This window comes from Scyliorhinus torazame, chromosome 18, assembly GCF_047496885.1.
Source record: "Scyliorhinus torazame isolate Kashiwa2021f chromosome 18, sScyTor2.1, whole genome shotgun sequence".
Lineage (NCBI taxonomy): Eukaryota > Metazoa > Chordata > Chondrichthyes > Carcharhiniformes > Scyliorhinidae > Scyliorhinus > Scyliorhinus torazame.
In genome coordinates, this window is record NC_092724.1 from 39925989 (window position 1) to 39946667 (window position 20679).

The following is a 20679-nucleotide window of genomic DNA, read 5'->3' on the forward strand; positions in this document are numbered from 1 at the left end:
ACACATTTTCCAGCATTGGGGTCACAGAATAATAATCTGGTGTGTGAATCCATAGTACAGACTGGCTAGGGTAAAATCTAGCACCTTAATACCATGCATGCATTGATCTGATCTGTCAAGCTAAGGCCAGGGATGAAACCTGCAATTCTGTTTCCCCATGTGACTCAAATCACACACGGTTTAGTACAATCCAATTAAAAGAATCTTCCTCGATGAAATATTCACAAACAATCACCCCATCTCCAACAGTGATTGTACATGGTATGGTTTAAGTTTAAAATTCCTTTGTGTGTACGAATCATTCTTTATACATGTTCTTGCATTTCTCTAAATAGAATGAGGAACTGTACGAAACTGGGAAACACCACAATTATTCAGGATCGCCTCATATTTCAGTGTCTTGCCCGTCACCTCAACAATCCTGCCCCCGGACCTCCATTCAGCCCTTGTGATGCTGATCCCCACTGTGTTCAGCTCCTTTAACCCAGTTATCCTGTTCAGGACCCTCGCACTGTCTTACAGTACTCACTAACCGATGCTGCTCACGCAGCCACCCTGATCTTGGTTTCTGTGGTCCCAACATTCTCAACCAGTGACCAAACAACAAAGAACAAAGAACAAAGAACAAAGAAATGTACAGCACAGGAACAGGCCCTTCGGCCCTCCAAGCCCGTGCCGACCATACTGCCCGACTAAACTACAATCTTCTACACTTCCTGGGTCCGTATCCTTCTATTCCCATCCTATTCATATATTTGTCAAGATGCCCCTTAAATGTCCCTATCGTCCCTGCCTCCACTACCTCCTCCGGTAGTGAGTTCCAGGCACCCACTACCCTCTGCGTAAAAAACTTGCCTCGTACATCTACTCTAAACTTTGCCCCTCTCACCTTAAACCTATGCCCCCTAGTAATTGACCCCTCTACCCTGGGGAAAAGCCTCTGACTATCCACTCTGTCTATGCCCCTCATAATTTTGTATACCTCTATCAGGTCGCCCCTCAACCTCCTTCGTTCCAGTGAGAACAAACCGAGTTTATTCAATCGCTCCTCATAGCTTATGCCCTCCATACCAGGCAACATTCTGGTAAATCTCTTCTGCACCCTCTCTAAAGCCTCCACATCCTTCTGGTAGTGTGGCGACCAGAATTGAACACTATACTCCAAGTGTGGCCTAACTAAGGTTCTATACAGCTGCAACATGACTTGCCAATTCTTATACTCAATGCCCCGGCCAATGAAGGCAAGCATGCCGTATGCCTTCTTGACTACCTTCTCCACCTGTGTAGCCCCTTTCAGTGATCTGTGGACCTGTACTCCTAGATCTCTTTGACTTTCAATACTCTTGAGGGTTCTACCATTCACTGTATATTCCCTACCTGCATTAGACCTTCCAAAATGCATTACCTCACATTTGTCCAGGTTAAACTCCATCTGCCATCTCTCCGCCCAAGTCTCCAGACAATCTAAATCCTGCTGTATCCTCAGACAGTCCTCATCGCTATCCGCAATTCCACCAACCTTTGTGTCGTCTGCAAACTTACTAATCAGACCAGTTACATTTTCCTCCAAATCATTTATATATACTACAAAGAGCAAAGGTCCCAGCACTGATCCCTGTGGAACACCACTGGTCACAGCCCTCCAATTAGAAAAGCATCCCTCCATTGCTACCCTCTGCCTTCTATGGCCTAGCCAGTTCTGTATCCACCTTGCCAGTTCACCCCTGATCCCGTGTGACTTCACCTTTTGTACTAGTCTACCATGAGGGACCTTGTCAAAGGCCTTACTGAAGTCCATATAGACAACATCTACTGCCCTACCTGCATCAATCATCTTAGTGACCTCCTCGAAAAACTCTATCAAGTTAGTGAGACACGACCTCCCCTTCACAAAACCGTGCTGCCTCTCACTAATACGTCCATTTGCTTCCAAATGGGAGTAGATCCTGTCTCGAAGAATTCTCTCCAGTAATTTCCCTACCACTGAAGTAAGGCTCACCGGCCTGTAGTTCCCGGGATTATCCCTGCCACCCTTCTTAAACAGAGGAACAACATTGGCTATTCTCCAGTCCTCCGGGACATCCCCTGAAGACAGCGAGGATCCAAAGATTTCTGTCAAGGCCTCAGCAATTTCCTCTCCAGCCTCCTTCAGTATTCTGGGGTAGATCCCATCCGGCCCTGGGGACTTATCTACCTTAATATTTTTTAAGACACCCAACACCTCGTCTTTTTGGATCACAATGTGACCCAGGCTATCTACACCCCCTTCTCCAGACTCAACATCTACCAATTCCTTCTCTTTGGTGAATACTGATGCAAAGTATTCATTTAGTACCTCGCCCATTTCCTCTGGCTCCACACATAGATTCCCTTGCCTATCCTTCAGTGGGCCAACCCTTTCCCTGGCTACCCTCTTACTTTTTATGTAAGTGTAAAAAGCCTTGGGATTTTCCTTAACCCTATTTGCCAATGCCTTTTCATGACCCCTTCTAGCCCTCCTGACTCCTTGCTTAAGTTCCTTCCTACTTTCCTTATATGCCACACAGGCTTCGTCTGTTCCCAGCCTTTTAGCCCTGACAAATGCCTCCTTTTTCTTTTTGACGAGGCCTACAATATCACTCGTCATCCAAGGTTCCCGAAAATTGCCGTATTTATCTTTCTTCCTCACAGGAACATGCCTGTCCTGTATTCCTTTCAACTGACACTTGAAAGCCTCCCACATGTCAGATGTTGATTTGCCCTCAAGCATCCGCCCCCAATCTATGTTCTTCAGTTCCCGCCTAATATTGTTATAATTAGCCTTCCCCCAATTTAGCACATTCATCCTCGGACCACTCTTATCCTTGTCCACCAGTACTTTAAAACTTACTGAATTGTGGTCACTGTTACCGAAATGCTCCCCTACTGAAACATCTACCACCTGGCCGGGCTCATTCCCCAATACCAGGTCCAGTACCGCCCCTTCCCTAGTTGGACTGTTTACATATTGTTTTAAGAAGCCCTCCTGGATGCTCCTTACAAACTCTGCCCCGTCTAAGCCCCTGGCACTAAGTGAGTCCCAGTCAATATTGGGGAAGTTGAAGTCTCCCATCACCACAACCCTGTTGTTTTTACTCTTTTCCAAAATCTGTCTACCTATCTGCTCCTCTATCTCCCGCTGGCTGTTGGGAGGCCTGTAGTATACCCCCAACATTGTGACTGCACCCTTCTTATTCCTGATCTCTACCCATATAGCCTCACTGCCCTCTGAGGTGTCCTCTCGCTGTATAGCTGTGATACTCTCCTGAACAAGTAGCGCAACTCCGCCTCCCCTTTTACATCCCCCTCTATCCCGCCTGAAACATCTAAATCCTGGAACGTTTAGCTGCCAATCCTGCCCTTCCCTCAACCAGGTCTCTGTAATGGCAACAACATCATAGTTCCAAGTAGTAATCCAAGCTCTAAGTTCATCTGCCTTACCCGTAATGCTCCTTGCATTAAAACATATGCACTTCAGGCCACCAGACCCGCTGTGTTCAGCAACTTCTCCCCGTCTGCGCTGCCTCAGAGCCACACTGTCCCTATTCCCTAGTTCTCCCTCAATGCTCTCACCTTCTGACCTATTGCTCCCGTGCCCACCCCCCTGCCATACTAGTTTAAACCCTCCCGTGTGACACTAGCAAACCTCGCGGCCAGGATATTTATGCCTCTCCGGTTTAGATGCAACCCGTCCATCTTATACAGGTCACACCTGCCCCGGAAGAGCTCCCAGTGGTCCAGATAACAGAAACCCTCCCTCCTACACCAGCTGTTTAGCCACGTGTTTGTCTGCTCTATCTGCCTATTTCTAGCCTCACTGGCACGTGGCACAGGGAGTAATCCCGAGATTACAACCCTCGAGGTCCTGTCTTTTAACTTTCTGCCTAGCTCCCTGAACTCCTGCTGCAGGACCTCATGCCCCTTCCTGCCTATGTCGTTAGTACCAATATGTACAACGACCTCTGCCTGTTTGCCCTCCCCCTTCAGGATTCCCTCTACCCGTTCGGAGACATCCTGGACCCTGGCACCAGGGAGGCAACATACCATCCTGGAGTCTCTTTCACGTCCACAGAAGCGCCTATCTGTGCCCCTGACTATAGAGTCCCCTATAACTATTACTCTTCTGCGCTTTGACCCTCCCTTCTGAACATCAGAGCCAGCCGTGGTGCCACTGCTCTGACCAGAGAACACTTCCCCCACCCCCCTCCCCGCCCCGCCCGCCACTCTCAACACATCTGACCCTCCCCCTGCTCACCACCACACAGCCCCTGCTCCCCCTGTCCCCAAGACCCTGCTCCCCCTGTGCTCTCAGCTATCCCAGCTTCCCACCCTACAATGAATTCCAGATTATTTTCACTTATTTCTATTGTACACAGTGGGGAATGTGCAACCTATTCCCCAGAGGTAGCAAACAAAGTATCTGCGAATAAACCACCCAAAAGGCAGGCCTCCCACTCAACACTCACGATTCCATGGAGCCAAGTGTCTCCCAAAAGGCAGAAATCCATTTTGAAAGGGTCTTTCCAAATTAAACTTAATCCAATTATCTGAGTCGGCCATTCATGCATCTCACGTTTTCAGATTGCTCATTATTGTAATCTTGCTATGTAAAGAACAGACAGATTAAGTTTGTCATAATATCCACTCATGTATATAATGAGATGCAGACAGGCAGTGATTGCCACACAGGATGACCAGTAAGCACACAACACAGTGCAGGCAATCACCAGACAGGACACTACCACTATAAAGCCAGAGGGCACTAGGTTTCCCGCTCTCTCTGGACCCAGCCACTGAGACAGTCAGAGTCCACGAGCTAGCACAGTGCAAACACCATGCGGTAGCTAGTAAGTCTGGTCAGGCTACGACAAGGTCTCCAGTCAGTTCAGTATAGTGTCGACCAACAGCTGAATATGTATATCAGTTCTATCGTTGAATAAAACAGTGTTGGATCTTCTCCAGTGTTAGACGTCTGTTTCTAGCTTCCCTGCATCGAGTGCAGTCCACATCAAACCAACCTGCCTAACACATCTTGGTACCAGAGTGATACTGATCTTGACGGACCTACCTCGAGTGAATCAGCATTGTCCAGCAAACAGCCATCCGGTGAAATGGAAAACATCCAGCCTCCTCCGCAGCTCCGGCAACCTCGGCGCCAATTGGAAAATCTTCAAGCAAAAGTTCCTCTTGTACATCGAGGCCTCCGAACTCAAAGCAGCATCGGGTGCCAGGAAGATCGCGCTATTTCTCTCCACTGCGGGGGACCACGCCATCCACATCTACAACTCCCTTACGTTCGCTGATGGCGAAGACAAAACAAAATTCAAAATAGTCCTGCTGAAGTTTGACAGCCGCTGCAGCATTGAGGTGAATGAGAGCTTTGAACGGTACGTTTTCCAGCTGAGGCTTCAGGGTAAGGATGAACCTTTTCAGTCCTTGTTGACCCATCTCCGCATCCTAGCGCAGTCATGTAACTATGACTCGACGGCTGATTCCATGATCCGGGACCAGATAGTTTTCAGGGTCCACTCCGACTCCCTTCGGCAGCAGCTCTTGAAAGTCAAACAGTTGACCCTCTCTGTCGCTATCGAGATGTGCGTTGTCTGTGAGCATGCTAAGAATCGATACTCCCACATCAGGGTGGCAGAAACTGCAAAGCTGGCCTCCCACAAGGCAGAACGGGTGCAGGCCATTGCACAAATGTCGGGCCTGAGCATCAAGGAGAGTGGCTGTTTCGCGCGCTTTTCTCGGGTCTCTGTGCATGCGGGCCACAACCGAGTGGACGACGAGCCCGACAGCCCGATTGCACAGGTGCGTACGTCAACTGACCGGACTGCGCATGCGCAATGGCGCACGGAACGTGTCCGAATTGTGGCTCCGCCCATTTAAAGCGGCAATGTCCGGCAAAAGGACGCCGGTGTCTACAGTGTGGCAAGCTTGGCCACTACGCAGCCCTTTGCAGATCTGCTCCACCGCTCAGCAGCCAGCGATCCCAGCTGCGGCGCAGCTCAGTACAACAAGGCAAGCCAGATTCCGATCCTGACAGCCCAACAGACCCTGATGCCGAGTGCCTCAAGTCCCCATACCGGGTGGGCATCATAACTACACATGCGCTGCCTCCCACCACAATGGCGAAACGCCTCTCGTTCCTCAGTGTGGATCCCGACGGCAAGTGGTGTGCTGTCCTCACAGTTAACAAGGCTCACATCCGATTTAAACTGGACACCGGCGCATCAGCGAACCTCATCTCAAAATCCGCCCTCGACACCATCCGCGCCAGACCAAGCATGCTTCCACTGGCCTGCCAGCTCCTTGACTATAATGGCAATGCCATAGCTGCCAGTGGCTCCTGTCAACTAGGGGTATCCAACAAGGTGATCAAGGCGACGCTGCGGTTTGAAATCGTCGGGCCTGACAGAGTGTCCCTGCTCGGTGCCTGCTCGAGCCTGCAAGCTCCTGAAACTGGGTCAGCGCGTCCACACCATGTCATCATCACCGGCGACGGCCTCGCCCGATGGAAACTTGCAAGCCGACATAGATGACATCATCACGCAGTACCACAGCGTATTCGACGGAATGAGCACGCTCCCATACCGATACAAAATCCTGCTCAAGCCGAACGCCACCCCTGTAATTCATGCACCACTCCGGGTGCCGGCATCCCTCAAGGATCGTCTGGAGAAGCAATTACAGGACCCCGAAGACCAGGGCATCATATCGAAGGTCACAGAGCCAACAGACTGGGTCAGCTCCATGGTCTGCGTTAAGAAGCCGTCAGGGGAGCTTCGCATTTGCATTGACCCCAAGGACCTAAACCACAACATCATGCGAGAGCATTACCCGATACCAAAATGAAGAGTTGACCAGTGAGATGGCCGGATGCCAAATTCTTTACTAAGCTGGACGCCTCCAAGGGTTTTTGGCAAATACAGCTGGACGTGTCCAGTCGCAAGCTGTGCACGTTCAACATCCCGTTCGGTCGCTACTGCTACAACCGGATGCCTTTTGGGATCATATCTGCTTCCGAAGTATTTCACCGCATCATGGAGCAGATGGAGGGCATCGAGGTGGTGCGACGTAATTATCTGGTCCACAACGCCCCAGGAACATATCGCTCACCTCAAGAAGGTATTCCAGAGAATCATGAACATGGTCTCCAGCTCAACAGGGCCAAGTGCTCATTTGGTCAATTGGATATTAAGTTCCTGGGTGATCACATCTCGCAGCAGGCCGTGTGGCCAGATGCCGACAAGGTCTCTGTGATTAACGCCATGAAGACCCTGGAGGACAAGAAGGCGGTCCTCCGCTTCCTCGGGTTGCTCAACTTCCTCGGGAAATTCATTCCCAATATGGCATCCCACACCACGGCCCTCCACCATCTCGTTAAGTCGTCGACGGAATTCCAGTGGCTGCCCACGCATGAAGAGGAATGGCGTGAGCTGAAAGCAAAGCTCACCACAGCCCCGGTTCTAGCATTCTTCGACCCAATCAAGGAAACCAAGATATCGACTGATGCAAGCCAGGACGGCATTGGGGCGGTGCTCCTTCAGCGAGATGACTCCTCGTCCTGGGCTCCAGTGGCGTATGCCTCCAGAGCCATGACGCCCACTGAGCAACGGTATGCTCAGATTGAGAAGGAGTGCCTGGGCCTCCTGACAGGGATAGTCAAGTTTCACGACTACGTTTACGGCCTGCCAAAATTCACAGTAGAAACAGACCACAGGCCTCTAGTCCATATAATCCAGAAGGATTTAAATGACATGACACCCCAGTTACAGCAAATTCTTCTTAAGCTACGCCGCTACGACTTCGAACTTGTCTACACATCAGGCAAAGAGCTGATTGTTGCAGATTCCCTATCCAGGTCCATTACCACACAGTGTGAACAAAGTGACTTCATCTGCCACATAGAAGCGCAAGTGCAGTTGTGTGCCACCAACCTTCCGGCCTCTGATGAACAGGTGGTCCAAATTCGTGAGGAGACGGCCAAGGATCCTCTGCTGCAGCGTGTGATGCAGCACCTTACCAATGGCTGGCAGAAGGGACAATGTCCCCAGTTCTATAACGTAAATGACGACCTGATGGTGGTGGAGGGAATCCTTCTGAAACTCGACTGGATCGTAATTCCTCAGAGCATGCGCGCTATGGTGCTGGGCCAACTCCATGAGGGTCACCTTGGAGTCGAGAAATGCCGCCGCAGAGCGGTCTATTGGCCAGGCATCAGCCAGGACATTGCCGACACAGTCCTCAACTGCCCTACCGGTCAGAAGTTTCAACCAGCTCAACCCAAGGAAATGCTGCAACAGCACAAGATCATGACCTCTCCTTGGTCCAAAGTAGGTATAGACCTTTTCCACGCCAAGGGGCGTGACTACGTACTCCTGGTCGACTACTTCTCCAGTTACCCAGAAGTGGTGAAACTGTCCGACCTCACGTCGAAGGCGGTAATCAAAGCCTGCAAAGAAACGTTCGCCAGGCATTGGATTCCGTTCACGGTAATGAGCGACAACGGTCCTTGCTTTTACAGCCAGGAATGGTTTGATTTTGCACAGTCCTACAACTTCCGTCACGTGACCTCCAATCCCCACTTCCCGCAGTCAAATGGGAAGTCCGAGAAAGGGGTCCATATTGTAAAGCGGTTGCTGTGCAAAGCTGCAGACTCAGGCTCCGACTTCAACCTGGCGATGCTGGCATACAGGGCAACCCCCACTGTCCATTGGGCTGTCTCCAGTGCAGATGCTCATGAATCGCACTCTGAGGGCCACAGTTCCATTTTCTTGTTTACATATAGATGGCTAATGGAATATTGTTTGTGTTTAGGATTTTCCCTGGGTTGGAGATAATTTATGATGGATGGTGTTTAGTCCCAGCTAAGCAGGTCATGGGACATTTTAGTTGGGGGGGGGGGGTGGGAAGAGACTGGAGAATGCCTTATGCTTGGGATACAGATGACGTAATTAATGTGAGGAGCCAGGTCCAACTGTAGTTTTGCCATAGTATTTTAAGATGAACAGCAAGTGTCAGACAAGACAAGGATTTTTAGATTGTTCCTGAAAGAATCTCTCTCCACAGGTCAGCACAGAGAAGCAAGTAACCTTATTTATAAGTGGCACTTGAACTGTTACTTAATTGGAATGTACAGTGGCAGGTGTAGACAGTGTGTTAAAGTTTTTTTCCCTTGTATTTAAGAACGGTTTTAACTGTTAATTGGAAAGCTATTTCTTTGTGATTAATATGGTTAATTCTGTAAAGTGTGTTTTTTCTTTCACTTTTCTAATTAAGGGGCAATTTAGCATGGCCAATCCACCCTGCACATCTTTGGGTTGTGGGGGTGATACCCACGCAGACATGGGGAAAATTAAAGTTTGTCTTAGCATAAAAGATACCTATTGGTCAGCGTTATCAGTCCTGTGGTTTAGTGGTCTTCCCTCAGTCTTCCAAATTGTTGGGATTCTTGTACGGGACCCTAACCCAGGTAAAGGAAAAGCAGCATCTACACAATAGAACAAACTCTGTGATCTCAGAATTATTCAATGCTGATATATTGGGAGCCATCTCTATGTCTGAAATTAGGATGAACTTGGTTTAATTGTTTCATCATCCTCCTCACCTGGCTTCACAGAATTTCTGGGTGATGCTGGGTCTGTCCTGATTTCTCCGATGCCGAAACCATGCCGTCACCTGCTGCACCGGGATGTCACACTGCTTGGAAAGGGCAAGGAGATCACTCTACAATAAACAGAGAGCAAAGTACATTGATCAACCTGGCTTGCTCAATCTTATGAATACACAGCTTGTACCAGAAAGGTTATTTACACTGCAGCATAGCTTCAGTCAGACAGCACTGTCCACCCTTACACTAGCTTCTCCAAAAGCATTCAAAACAAGCCTCAAATTAGCTTTACACCCCTCATTTCATCCCAGTCAGGAGGAGAGGAAAAAAAAAGTCGAGGAGCCTTGCAGAGTGTTGACAGAAAAGTGGCAGGAGTTGGGAGAGTCTTGCTTTGGGTAACTATTTTCCAGAAGAACGGACAACACTAACTTGATTTCTAAGTCCTTTTTAGACACAAGTGACAAGAGAAAAATCAGGTCTATATTTCAGCAGAGTGCTCGTATGCTTTCTAATGAAGGGTCCTAATATTAGAATGATTTCTTCTCAGAGTTGCTCACCAACCTTTTCCCAAACCATTTCCAGTCCTTGGCCATTACAGTCCGAGCATTCCTTTCAATCAAATTCATTCTGCAAGGTACCCCACCCTGATGAATGCTCAGACCCATTAGGTTCAGCTCACTCTTGGGCACAGACAGCAAGTTGATAAAATATTTGTTTGATATATGATAAGCAGGAACCTCCAGCAAATACGTCACGTGCTCAGTGTTTAAGAACTTTCTATTTTATGGAATTCCAATGATCCAGAGGATGTCAGCTACAGGATGGCATCTGGCTGCTCCTTGACAAATAAGGAAGTCATCAAAAGTCAAATCCATTCAGACACTGCATGGGATGGTGGCCGAACGCCAGTCTTACACACTTCCCCCTTCTGTACAAATCCCTAGTCTCACATGGAATTCAGCTCTAGTGGGATCAGGTTACCAGCCAGGGATATGGAGGTGAATAATTTATACAACAGAGCTAGGTTTTGAAACGTTCGCCAGTCAGCAATTGTGACAAGTATGAAATAGTATAAACCACAATGAAGTCCCCAAACATCAGCTACTGGGTTACTTAATACTTCTGGTTTATAAAAGATGTTGTGAAAGCACACTGCACCCTCTACTATTTTCTGACAATAACAAATGAAACCTGTCAAGTAGCCAAGGCCTATTTACTCGAATCGATGGAACATTCTACACTTCCAAGCGGGAGTGTTGGAACCTCCTTTTAGAGCCGTTCATCCACCATACCCATGTTTCCCCCAAGTGCTGCTCATTTCCTCATGTTCCCCAGTTCTCCGTTTGTTGGCCTGAATAGTGCTGGTGTTCCCCTGGTCTCCAGTTGGCCACCAATTTCTTCATTCTTTCATTGGACGAGTTTAGGGCTAAATCGCTGGCTTTGAAAGCAGACCAAGGCAGGCCAGCAGCACGGTTCAATTCCCGTACCAGCCTCCCCGAACAGGCGCCGGAATGTGGCGACTAGGGGTTTTTCACAGTAACTCTATTTGAAGCCTACTTGTGACAATAAGTGATTTTCATTTCATTTCATTTGTTGCCCATCCCTAATTTCCCTTGAACTGAGTTGCTTGCTAGGCCATTTCAGGGAGCATTTAAGAGTCAACCACATTGTTGGGGGCCTGGAGTCACATGGAGGCCAGACCAGGTAAAGATGGCAGATTTCCTTCCCAAAAGAACATTTATGAAGAAAATGGGTTTTTGCAATAATCACTGAATTTCATGGTCACTATTACTGTGTTAGGAAAACAAAGATAGTTTTAAGGGATTTTATATATGTATTGGTAAATATTCAAAATAAGATATAGCTCCATGTGTGTTTAATTTAATGCTTATGTGCCTGAAAAGTTAAAAGCTGCAGTTAGAGTCGTGTTGGACAAAGGTTTGTATGTGTGGGGATTGATTTCAATTCCAACTGTGATTCTATTATGCTTAGAGAGGGTTATGGCGTGAAGAATAAATAGAAGTAGCAGTGATTGCTTAGCAACTGCAGCCTTGTAAGGCAGAGGGGCTTTTAAGTTTTAGTTAGCTGAATTTGATTGCAGTTGGAAATAGGTAGCGCTCACAGCTCTGCTGAAAACAAATTTGTTTTAGAAGGCTAAAGAGATTGCATCTCTCTTAGTCTTGCTAGAAGAAAAGCCATACTATGGAGTAATGGTTAAAAAAACATACTGGAAACCTAAAGTCAAGCTAGTTAAGGAAATTAGAGAAATGAGGGAACGTTCCCAAAAAATCTTTTCAGGAATGGAGGGAACTGGGATCCAGAATGTACCCGTGTCACTCCAGAGAGTCTTTTAATCCTTTTGGATATGTACTTTATTGCATTCCCTTATCCCTAAACCGTCTCTCCCCCCCTCCACCCACTCAGGACAGTTAAAATATGGCGCAAGTCAAATATTATTCCGCTAATTAATTTTCTGTATAATTGCATTGCTGGCAGTAAATGGGACTTTGATTTTAGTTTCAATGAAGCTTTTCCGCATTGGAGAAGGACCGGTGATTCCAGGAAATATCAGTCGTGAATGCACAATAGTATAGAAGGTAGTCATTGTCTTGTGCCATACTAACTCATTTATGTCACGGATAAGGATGCAAATTTCAGATCACATGAAATGCTGGCCACCTAATGAAAACTGCCCAATTGTTGTGAAGCTTATTGGGAGAGTGCTGAATTGTATTATTGAGCTGCAAGTCCCTCCCACCCCACGTTGGAATGATATAGAATATTCTCGCCCACCTTCTTGGGACACGTGTTCTGTGTTGCATACACCTTCTCCAAGGTCGGCTGAGAAGGTGCGATCTTTCGGGATTTCTCTCTCACACCCATATGTTTGCTCAGAGGTAAAGCAATAAACCTGAATAAGCAGAAAAGGCATAACTGTCAATGAAAATACTTTGAACAGTAGCAGTCCAGGACATATATGGAGTCTCAGCGGAGTGCCGGGTGAAAAATTTAACTGTTTTTACTGCAAGGAGATCAGAGTCAGTTGCCGCTATTCACCGCCCAGCAGTTGCTTCTTCAGTTAAATCCTGATTTTGCTACATGAACATGAATATTTTCTGCACAGACATGGAAATAGTCAGCATCACCTCACTACCGCAAGCTGCCCAATGCTTGAAATTCCTCAATGAAGGTTTGCATGTACAATCTCTGACCAATACAAGGTGCCACACAACACAAGAGCATATGGAATTGGAGGGGTGGGCCATTCAGGCCTTTTGAGCCTGTTCCACCATGCAATGGGATGATAACTAACCTGCTACTTTAGCTACACCTTCCCACGCTATCCCCAATATCCTACTCTAAATTTACTTTGAAAAAGGGGATAATTTGAGGCTTCTCCACATTATACTACATCTGCCATGTTCTTGCCCATCTCGGTGTCTTTGGGTCCTTCTCACAGTTTACTTTCCCATTTGTATCATTAACGAACTTGGTTACATTATGCAGAATCCAAGACATTGATAAAGATTGCAAATAGCGGAGGCCCAATATTCCTCCAGTCAAAGCCTGTGAACCTAAAAAGGAATGGCTAACTCACTCGATTATCAGCACCTTCACAAATCCTCAATCAATACTAATATATTGGCCCCAATCCTACGAGTTCCACTCAAGCAACTTCTTGTTGCATTTTATTGATGGTTTAAAAACAATAAAATTCAAATACACATCCACTGACTGGTTTCCCGAGCCTACCCTTGAAAGTTACATCCTCAAATCATTAACTGATTTGTCAAACCCCACTTCCCTTTCATAAATCCGTGTCTACTCTACCCATCAATCAAATGTGGATTTATTGGCCATCTGACCAAGTCTCTAATAATTTCCCATGTTTCCTCTACTAATGATGTCAGGTTAACTGGACTATGAATGCTGTATTTTCACTCTCCTCCTTTATAAAAAGAGTAGCGTTATATTTGCCCCCCATCCAATTCACGGAGACCATTCTTGAATTTTGGATATTCTGAAAGATGGAAACCAACACATCCACTATTTCTGCAGCCATCTCTTAAAACCCTAGATTGTAGGCTAGGACATTTAGACATTTAGCCTCATTAATTACTCTCATACTATCTTTAAGCTCTACTTTCTCTTTAGAAGGATTAGCTTTCTTCGTCTTAGATAAGTGTGAGTTATTGAAACTAGAAGTGACCAGGAAGTTGGGAATTAAAATCACAAGGGCAATATTCATGCTCTATAAACCACTGCCGGGGACAGCACAGTGGCGCAGTGGTTAGCATTGCTGCCTCACGGCACCGAGGTCCCAGGTTCGATCCCGGACCTGGGTCACTGTCTGTGTGGAGCTGCACATTCTCCCAGTGTTGCGTGGGTTTCACCCCCACAACCCAGGAGATGTGCAGGGTAGGTGGTTTGGCCACACTAAACTGCCCCTTAATTGGAAAAATGAATTGGGTACTCTAAATTTATTTTATAAAATATAAACCATTGTCCACTGTGAATGGATTAAATGCCAAAGAAAGATTATAAGATTGTATCAAGAAGACGAGAAAGCTGTCACTGTTCCCAACTAACAACAAGAGACTTTTAATCAAGAGGAGAGATCAAATTTACAATTGTGGCTTGAAATATGGTTTGGAACTAAAAACCAGAAAATCCTTTTAAGTGTTTTTTATATATCTATGTAACAAAATGGGTTTACACTTATAGTTCCACTTCACTCAAATCCGCTATCTCGGGGCCCAATATCCCCAGCTTTCTCAGTTTTTGAGCCTCTCTGAAACATGACCACATCATCAGAACCATCAGCTGCCACAACAATTTGCTACTTTTACACTCCCTGCCCCTTACCAAGAATGCCAACACTCCACTTGCCTTCCTAATCACTTGCTGTACTTGCGTACTAACTTTACTGCTCCGATTTCAATTGTGGTGCAGGTTAACCAGAGGTTAATTGAGTAGGCTGACAATCCAGTGCAGTACCGTGGGAGTGCTGCATTGTCTGCGCTGCCATCTTTTGCATGAGCCCCATTCTCTCTCGGGTGCATATCAATGATCCCACGGTCACAGAATAAGGACAAGGGAAATCGCCCTGGTCAACATCTATGCCTCAATCAGCATCACAACATATATAAAATGCTGGAAAAACTCAGCAGATCTGGCAGCATCTACGGAGAGAAAAATATAGAATTAACATAAGAGTCCAATATGTCTCTTTCTCGGAACCTCACAACATAGCTAGTCATTATCATCTAACAGTTTGTGGGAGTTTGCCAAGGGCAAATTGGCTGCCACATTTCTTACATTACTATCGTAACAATGCTTCAAAAGTATTTCATTGGTTGTAAAGCAAACAGTGGTCACGAAAGGTACCAATATAATTGCCAGTCTTTCAACATATTGAGCCTATACCCGGATCATATTTCTTACTTCAATCCTGCCAAATGGTTTTTAAACAACAATCTTCAAGTTGAAATAGTTTCATCGAGACTAGACTATAAATTATTAAAGAGGATTCTTCTAATTATAGCCATGCAAACGAGAACAGAATATAGAAATAAATGAGTACCAAACATAGGAATATTGGCGAGTTGGCGCTAAACTTACCTTTCAAACAGAAAGCGTACAGCGATAAACACAAAGGCATATGGGATAGCGATGGCAAGGTCACGAGGTCGGGGATATCGGGCATGTTCAGAATCTTCCATTTCTTTCCATGTGATACCTGGTGGAAGCCAGTATTCGTGGTGCCACAGCCACTTGTCCAGGACAGAAGACATCCTAGAGGCAAGGGGGGTGGGGGAGGGAAAGGAGGTGGTCAATTTAAAGTCAATGCCGACAGCTTTCAGTTCATTTTCTTGCACTTCCCTGAATTCGGCCTCAATCCTATTTTCCAAATAAGCTATTAACCCAAATTTGAGTTCAAGTAGTGCACAAACCTACACATGTTTAAATACATTAAAGGAATCCCATCTCATATCAAAACATGATCCCGAATCCAGAGGATACGCAGGCAGAATTCCTAGTTGTACCTCTTGGGCGAGGACAGTTTTGAAGATGAAAAAAAAAAAGATTTTCACACAGTTCCTTCCATAACATCACATCCACACCATGAAAACACTCCAGGACTCGAGCACACAAAAAAAATTTAAGGCTGGCATTCCAGCGTAGTCCTTGGAGTGCTGCAACGCGAGGAGTACGGTGTTCTGGATGAGACATTAAACTGAGGTCCCATCTACCCCTCGGGTGATTGCAAAAGATCCCATGGCACTATTTCAAAGACGACCAGGGGAGTAGTTATTCCTAGCATCCTGACCTATATTTACCCTTTAATCAACACCATAGATAACAGATCATCTGATCATTATCGCATTGCTCTTTGAGGGAGTTTGTTGTGTGCAAGTTGGCTGTCACATTTTCTACATTACAACACTTTGCTTCGAGATGCTTCAGTAGTCATGAAAAGCACCATCTAAATGCAGGACTTGTCATATGTTGGCACCACTTCTCACCAATGGTTTGGTTTAGTTTCCAGTGCAGTCACTGGGATTTCAATAACAAAAATGGACATGGCAGAATTTCACACCGTCCCCAGATGAAGTGTGGTGAATATGGAGTAAGGTGACCATACTTTTTTCAGTAATGAGCCACAAGTGCATGTCTCAGGACAAGCAAATGTTTCCATCGCAACCCGATATTACTTTGGGAATCACTATCCGAAGAGGGACATTCGGGCTCTGGCATCTTCATTGCTCAGCAGAAACCCCAGTTGGTGAACAGTCAAGTGTGGGGAAGGCACCAGAAGATGACTGAATTAGGCCCAGTTCCGAGGAACCCAATCAGTACTTCCTCAAAGTTTAGATATGAAGACTGAAACCTTGCCCAAGCACCTGAAAAGGCACAGGCAACATGGAATAATCAAAGTGAGGGAATTTTCCCGTCTGGACATGATGGGAGAAAAGTAAAAACTAGGTGAAGTGATAAGGATGTGATCGGTATGCTGGTGTGCCATGGGATGGGCCTGTGGGTCTCTCCATTCTAACCAACCAAGGTCAATTCAGGTGTCTTTATTTACCCAATTAGTCAGGACGCCAAAAAGAAAACGCATTGGTTTCCCCATTCCTACACACACAGTGCTTTTCTTTACAGTAATTAATTACAAGTCACTTTCCATGGGCTTCTTGTTGAACCAGTTTCTGACCATGTTTATTTCATTGCATCATAATAAATGCTGTTGAGACATATTGCAGTGAGACATTATGCGGCTTTGAGGAAGTAATATTTCTAACCAACAATATGCTTGTAACATTCCTCTCCTCCATGGAATCATAGAAGAATCATAGAATGTCTACAGTGTAGGAGGCCATTTGGCCCATCAAGTCTGCACCAATTCTCTGAAAGAGCACCCGACCTAGGTTCACTCCCCCTGCCCTATCCCCATAACCCCACCTTTAAAAATTTTTTTTTAAAGAGTATCCAATTATTTTTTCCAATTAAGGGGCAATTTAGTGCGGCCAATGTACGTACCCCTACACATCTTTTGGTTTTGTGGGGGTGAGACCCGCGCAGTCATGGGGAAAAAACTCCACATCGACAGTGACCCGCGGCTGGGATCGAACCTGGGTCCTCTGTGCGTGATGCAGCAGTGCTAACCACTGCACCACCATGCTGCCCTAACCCTACCTAACCTACACATCTGTTTGAACACTAAAGGGGCAATTTGATCATGGCCAATCCACCCAACCTGCAGACTTTTGGACTGTGGGAGGAAACCGGAGCATCCGGGAGGAATCCCACGCAGACAAGGGGAGAAAGTGCAAACTCCCCACAGACAGTCGCCTGTGGCAGGAAGTGAACCCGGGTCCCTGGCACTGTGAGGCAACAGTGCTACCACCATGCCACCTGATCAAACACTATCCCGTACCAGCTTCCCCGAACCGGCGCCGGAATGTGGTGACTAGGAGCTTTTCACAGTAACTTCATTGAAGCCTACTTGTGACAATAAACGATTATTATTATCTACACAGACAGCAAAGACCCCTTTATGGGTCTTTTAACTGGTGCTTAGATATTCAATGGCTCAGTGGGTAAATGCACTGTGTGGTGTGGTGCTGAGTCACTTAATAGTGCAAAGTCACAGGTTGCAGTTCAAAGGGAACCACAGAAGCTTGGTGCACAGAAAGGGTCCATCTGGCCCATCAGGTGCATGCTAGCCTTCGATTAGAACAATTCAAAACTAATTCACTGCCCTGGTGCCCTGTCCAATCTCCAATATCTGCTTAAAAGATTTGGTGATCTCTGCCTCAGGCATTCCCTGATCAAGGCAGAAATAACCATTCTCAACAAGGGCAGGAACAGAGCATCACAATTGGCCTGAGCTCCCTGGACATAGAAAGGAAAATGGAGGTCAGCCAGGGCTACGAGCATTGTCCACGGTTTCCCCATGCAGAAAAATTGGGTGCATCGTGCTAACCTGCAAAAGCTGATGAATATCTATTGAGCTGCGCTGTGCCAAAATAAAATGCTGACAATTGAAAAACAGTCCAATTTTTTAAAAATCCAACGACTTGCGTATTTAAATTCTCACTTTAAAAATAAACTCTCAACCCCAGTAAGTGTTGTCAGATTGCACACCGCAATTCAGTTTGTTTTTGTCAAAATAGAAACCCAATAATTTCACTGAGCATGTGCAAAAATAGCAACGGGAATCCCGTGGGCCAGGAACCTCTCATGTCAGAAGAAGCCTCTTTGCCCAACCTTCCATCAGTTGTGTTATTGGGGAGGGTAAAAACAGATTGGCAATTTCTGCAGATGAATTTGGGCATTTTTGAAGATGAGGTTAACTCGGATGGTGTTTGCTGAGCTCAGTTGATATTTTCTCCTCCTCTTAAAGCAGAAGTTTATGGATTCAAGCACAACGTACCTGAACACAATCCAGGTAGAGTACGTATTGCAAAATAAATTGTCTTTTTACGGAGTTATTAAAATAAGGCCCCACCTACCTGCTCATTTATAAAAATGCAGGAGTTATTCCAATGGCCTAGCTAACATCCCTCAATCAATGCCCAAAACAAATTACCTGGTCATTTGTTTAGTGCTGTTGTTGGGTTCTTGGGCAGAAAATGGTTTATATATAAATAACAAAGTGACTCAGAGAAGGTGCGCCATAAAATGTGGACTGCTCATGTCCTATAAAATATCCATGATGTGGAGATGCCAGTCTTGTACTGGGGTGGGCACTGTAAGAAGTCTTACAACACCAGGTTAAAGTCCAACAGGTTTGTTTCGAATCACTAGCTTTCGGAGCACAGCTACTTCATCAGGTGAGCACTTATCTGATGAAGGAGCTGCGCTCCCAAAGCTAGTGATTCTAAACAAACTGGTTGGACTTTAACCTGGTGTTGTAAGATTTCTTGCTGTAAAGTATGGAATGGACTGGTGGGTGTCATAATATACACCAGTATATCATGGTGCAGACACACACTGATGGACACACAGTGGGACCAATCAACATACACAACACCACAGCCAATCGCCAGTGAGAGCACACGCACTATAAATTCAGGGGACATCAGAGTTCCCGCTCATTCGAGTAGCAGCTAGCTCGGTGCACAGAGCTCACAGCCTGCAACACAGACATTCACCATGTGCTGAGTGCATCAACTGGTTAGGACAAGGCAAAGGTCTTTAGTCAAAGCTGGTATCGTATTTACCCACAGTTCAAGTATGTTTAAATAGTTAACCTTTTCATAAAATAGTGTTGCACTACTTCAAGTGTTGGTGACCTGTATGTGATCCAGAACACCCAACACATCATGGTACATCAATGGGAATGGGCAGAAACAAGTACCTGGTGCCCCACCCCCAGCAGCGACAAAACACAAGGTAGCCTACCACACAAACTAAGAGTATTTGTTTCTAAGGTAGTGCATCAACAATCTTTTCTTCACAAGGACAATCCCAGGCTGTCAAAGGAAAGTCACAGCCACATCACTTGAAATCGTCAAGACCCATCTCTCCATCATTTCTATTTATAGGGTTTCCCATCATCAGATTACAATTTCAGCACATTAGGTCTGGTTTAGCTGCCATATAAAATCAGTAGAACATGGATGTTAGTCGGTGATGCCAAAGTAGAAATAAGGGGAGAGATTGTCTGGCCTTCCCACACAGTGTTTCTCGGTGGCAAGAGGTGGCCCACCTTTGGCAGATGATGGAATATTGCTGGTCCCACCGCTGTCAGGGATTTCCCATTGAATCCACCCATGCCACCAGGAAACCCATGGCGCAGGTGCCAAGATCTCACCCATGGTATTTCTCATCTCCCTATTCTATTCCATCCCAAACTCTCTCTTTAATGGAAGATTGTAATGCGTGAACTTTGCATCTTATTTAAATGTTTTCCATTGCTGTTCTACACTCATTTACAAATTTTTCCTTCCATTTAATCCAGGCAAGGTCCCCAACCTTGATCACCTCCTACACGGAACCAAAAAATAGCACTTTACTCAAAGGCTCATCTGTTTTTATACTCGTTTCCCTTCATTACCTCGGACATGAAGTTGCACTTCTTGACATTGAAATAGCACCACAGTGAGACAATTGTCCAGAATGCACTGGCAAAATCTTCCCACGATAAACAAATATTTCACCTATTCCGATTTTATCTTTGTAAAATTAGAATATCCTGCTACTATATCCTTAAAACACATCTCTCTTATTTGACTACAAGTTTAATTTCCTTTCCACTGTTAGGCAGTCAGTATAAAATACTGACTGCATTTAAAATCAATCCCTCCAATATTCCTCAGTTCAAATTGAAAAGGGTCTTATTTGGATCACTTTTATTTAAACCATCACAAAGAACAATGTCAAAGCTCTAAATGTGTACGGACATTATTCTATAAACATACCACAATAACACACTCGCGAGATAAGTAAAGTGCTCACAAGAACCCTGTACTTAAATGCTGGTGTCACACAAATTGCTGGCAGACACAAACCCAGCGCTGAACTTTGACAGCACTTTCTGC

The 20679-nt window shown here is 45.8% G+C and overlaps 1 protein-coding gene across 1 annotated transcript in view; it reads right to left on the reverse strand.

Annotated features, from left to right (window-relative positions):
* Positions 1–20679, reverse strand: part of cers4a (ceramide synthase 4a) — a 58076-nt gene that overhangs the window by 22051 nt on the left and 15346 nt on the right. The window contains exons 2-4 of the mRNA XM_072482638.1: positions 15254–15427; positions 12425–12542; positions 9629–9747 (exon numbers count right to left, since the gene is read on the reverse strand). Of these exons, the coding sequence (XP_072338739.1) occupies positions 9629–9747; positions 12425–12542; positions 15254–15426 (410 nt within the window). The 5' untranslated portion in view covers position 15427. The remainder of the gene's footprint in view (positions 1–9628; positions 9748–12424; positions 12543–15253; positions 15428–20679) is intronic.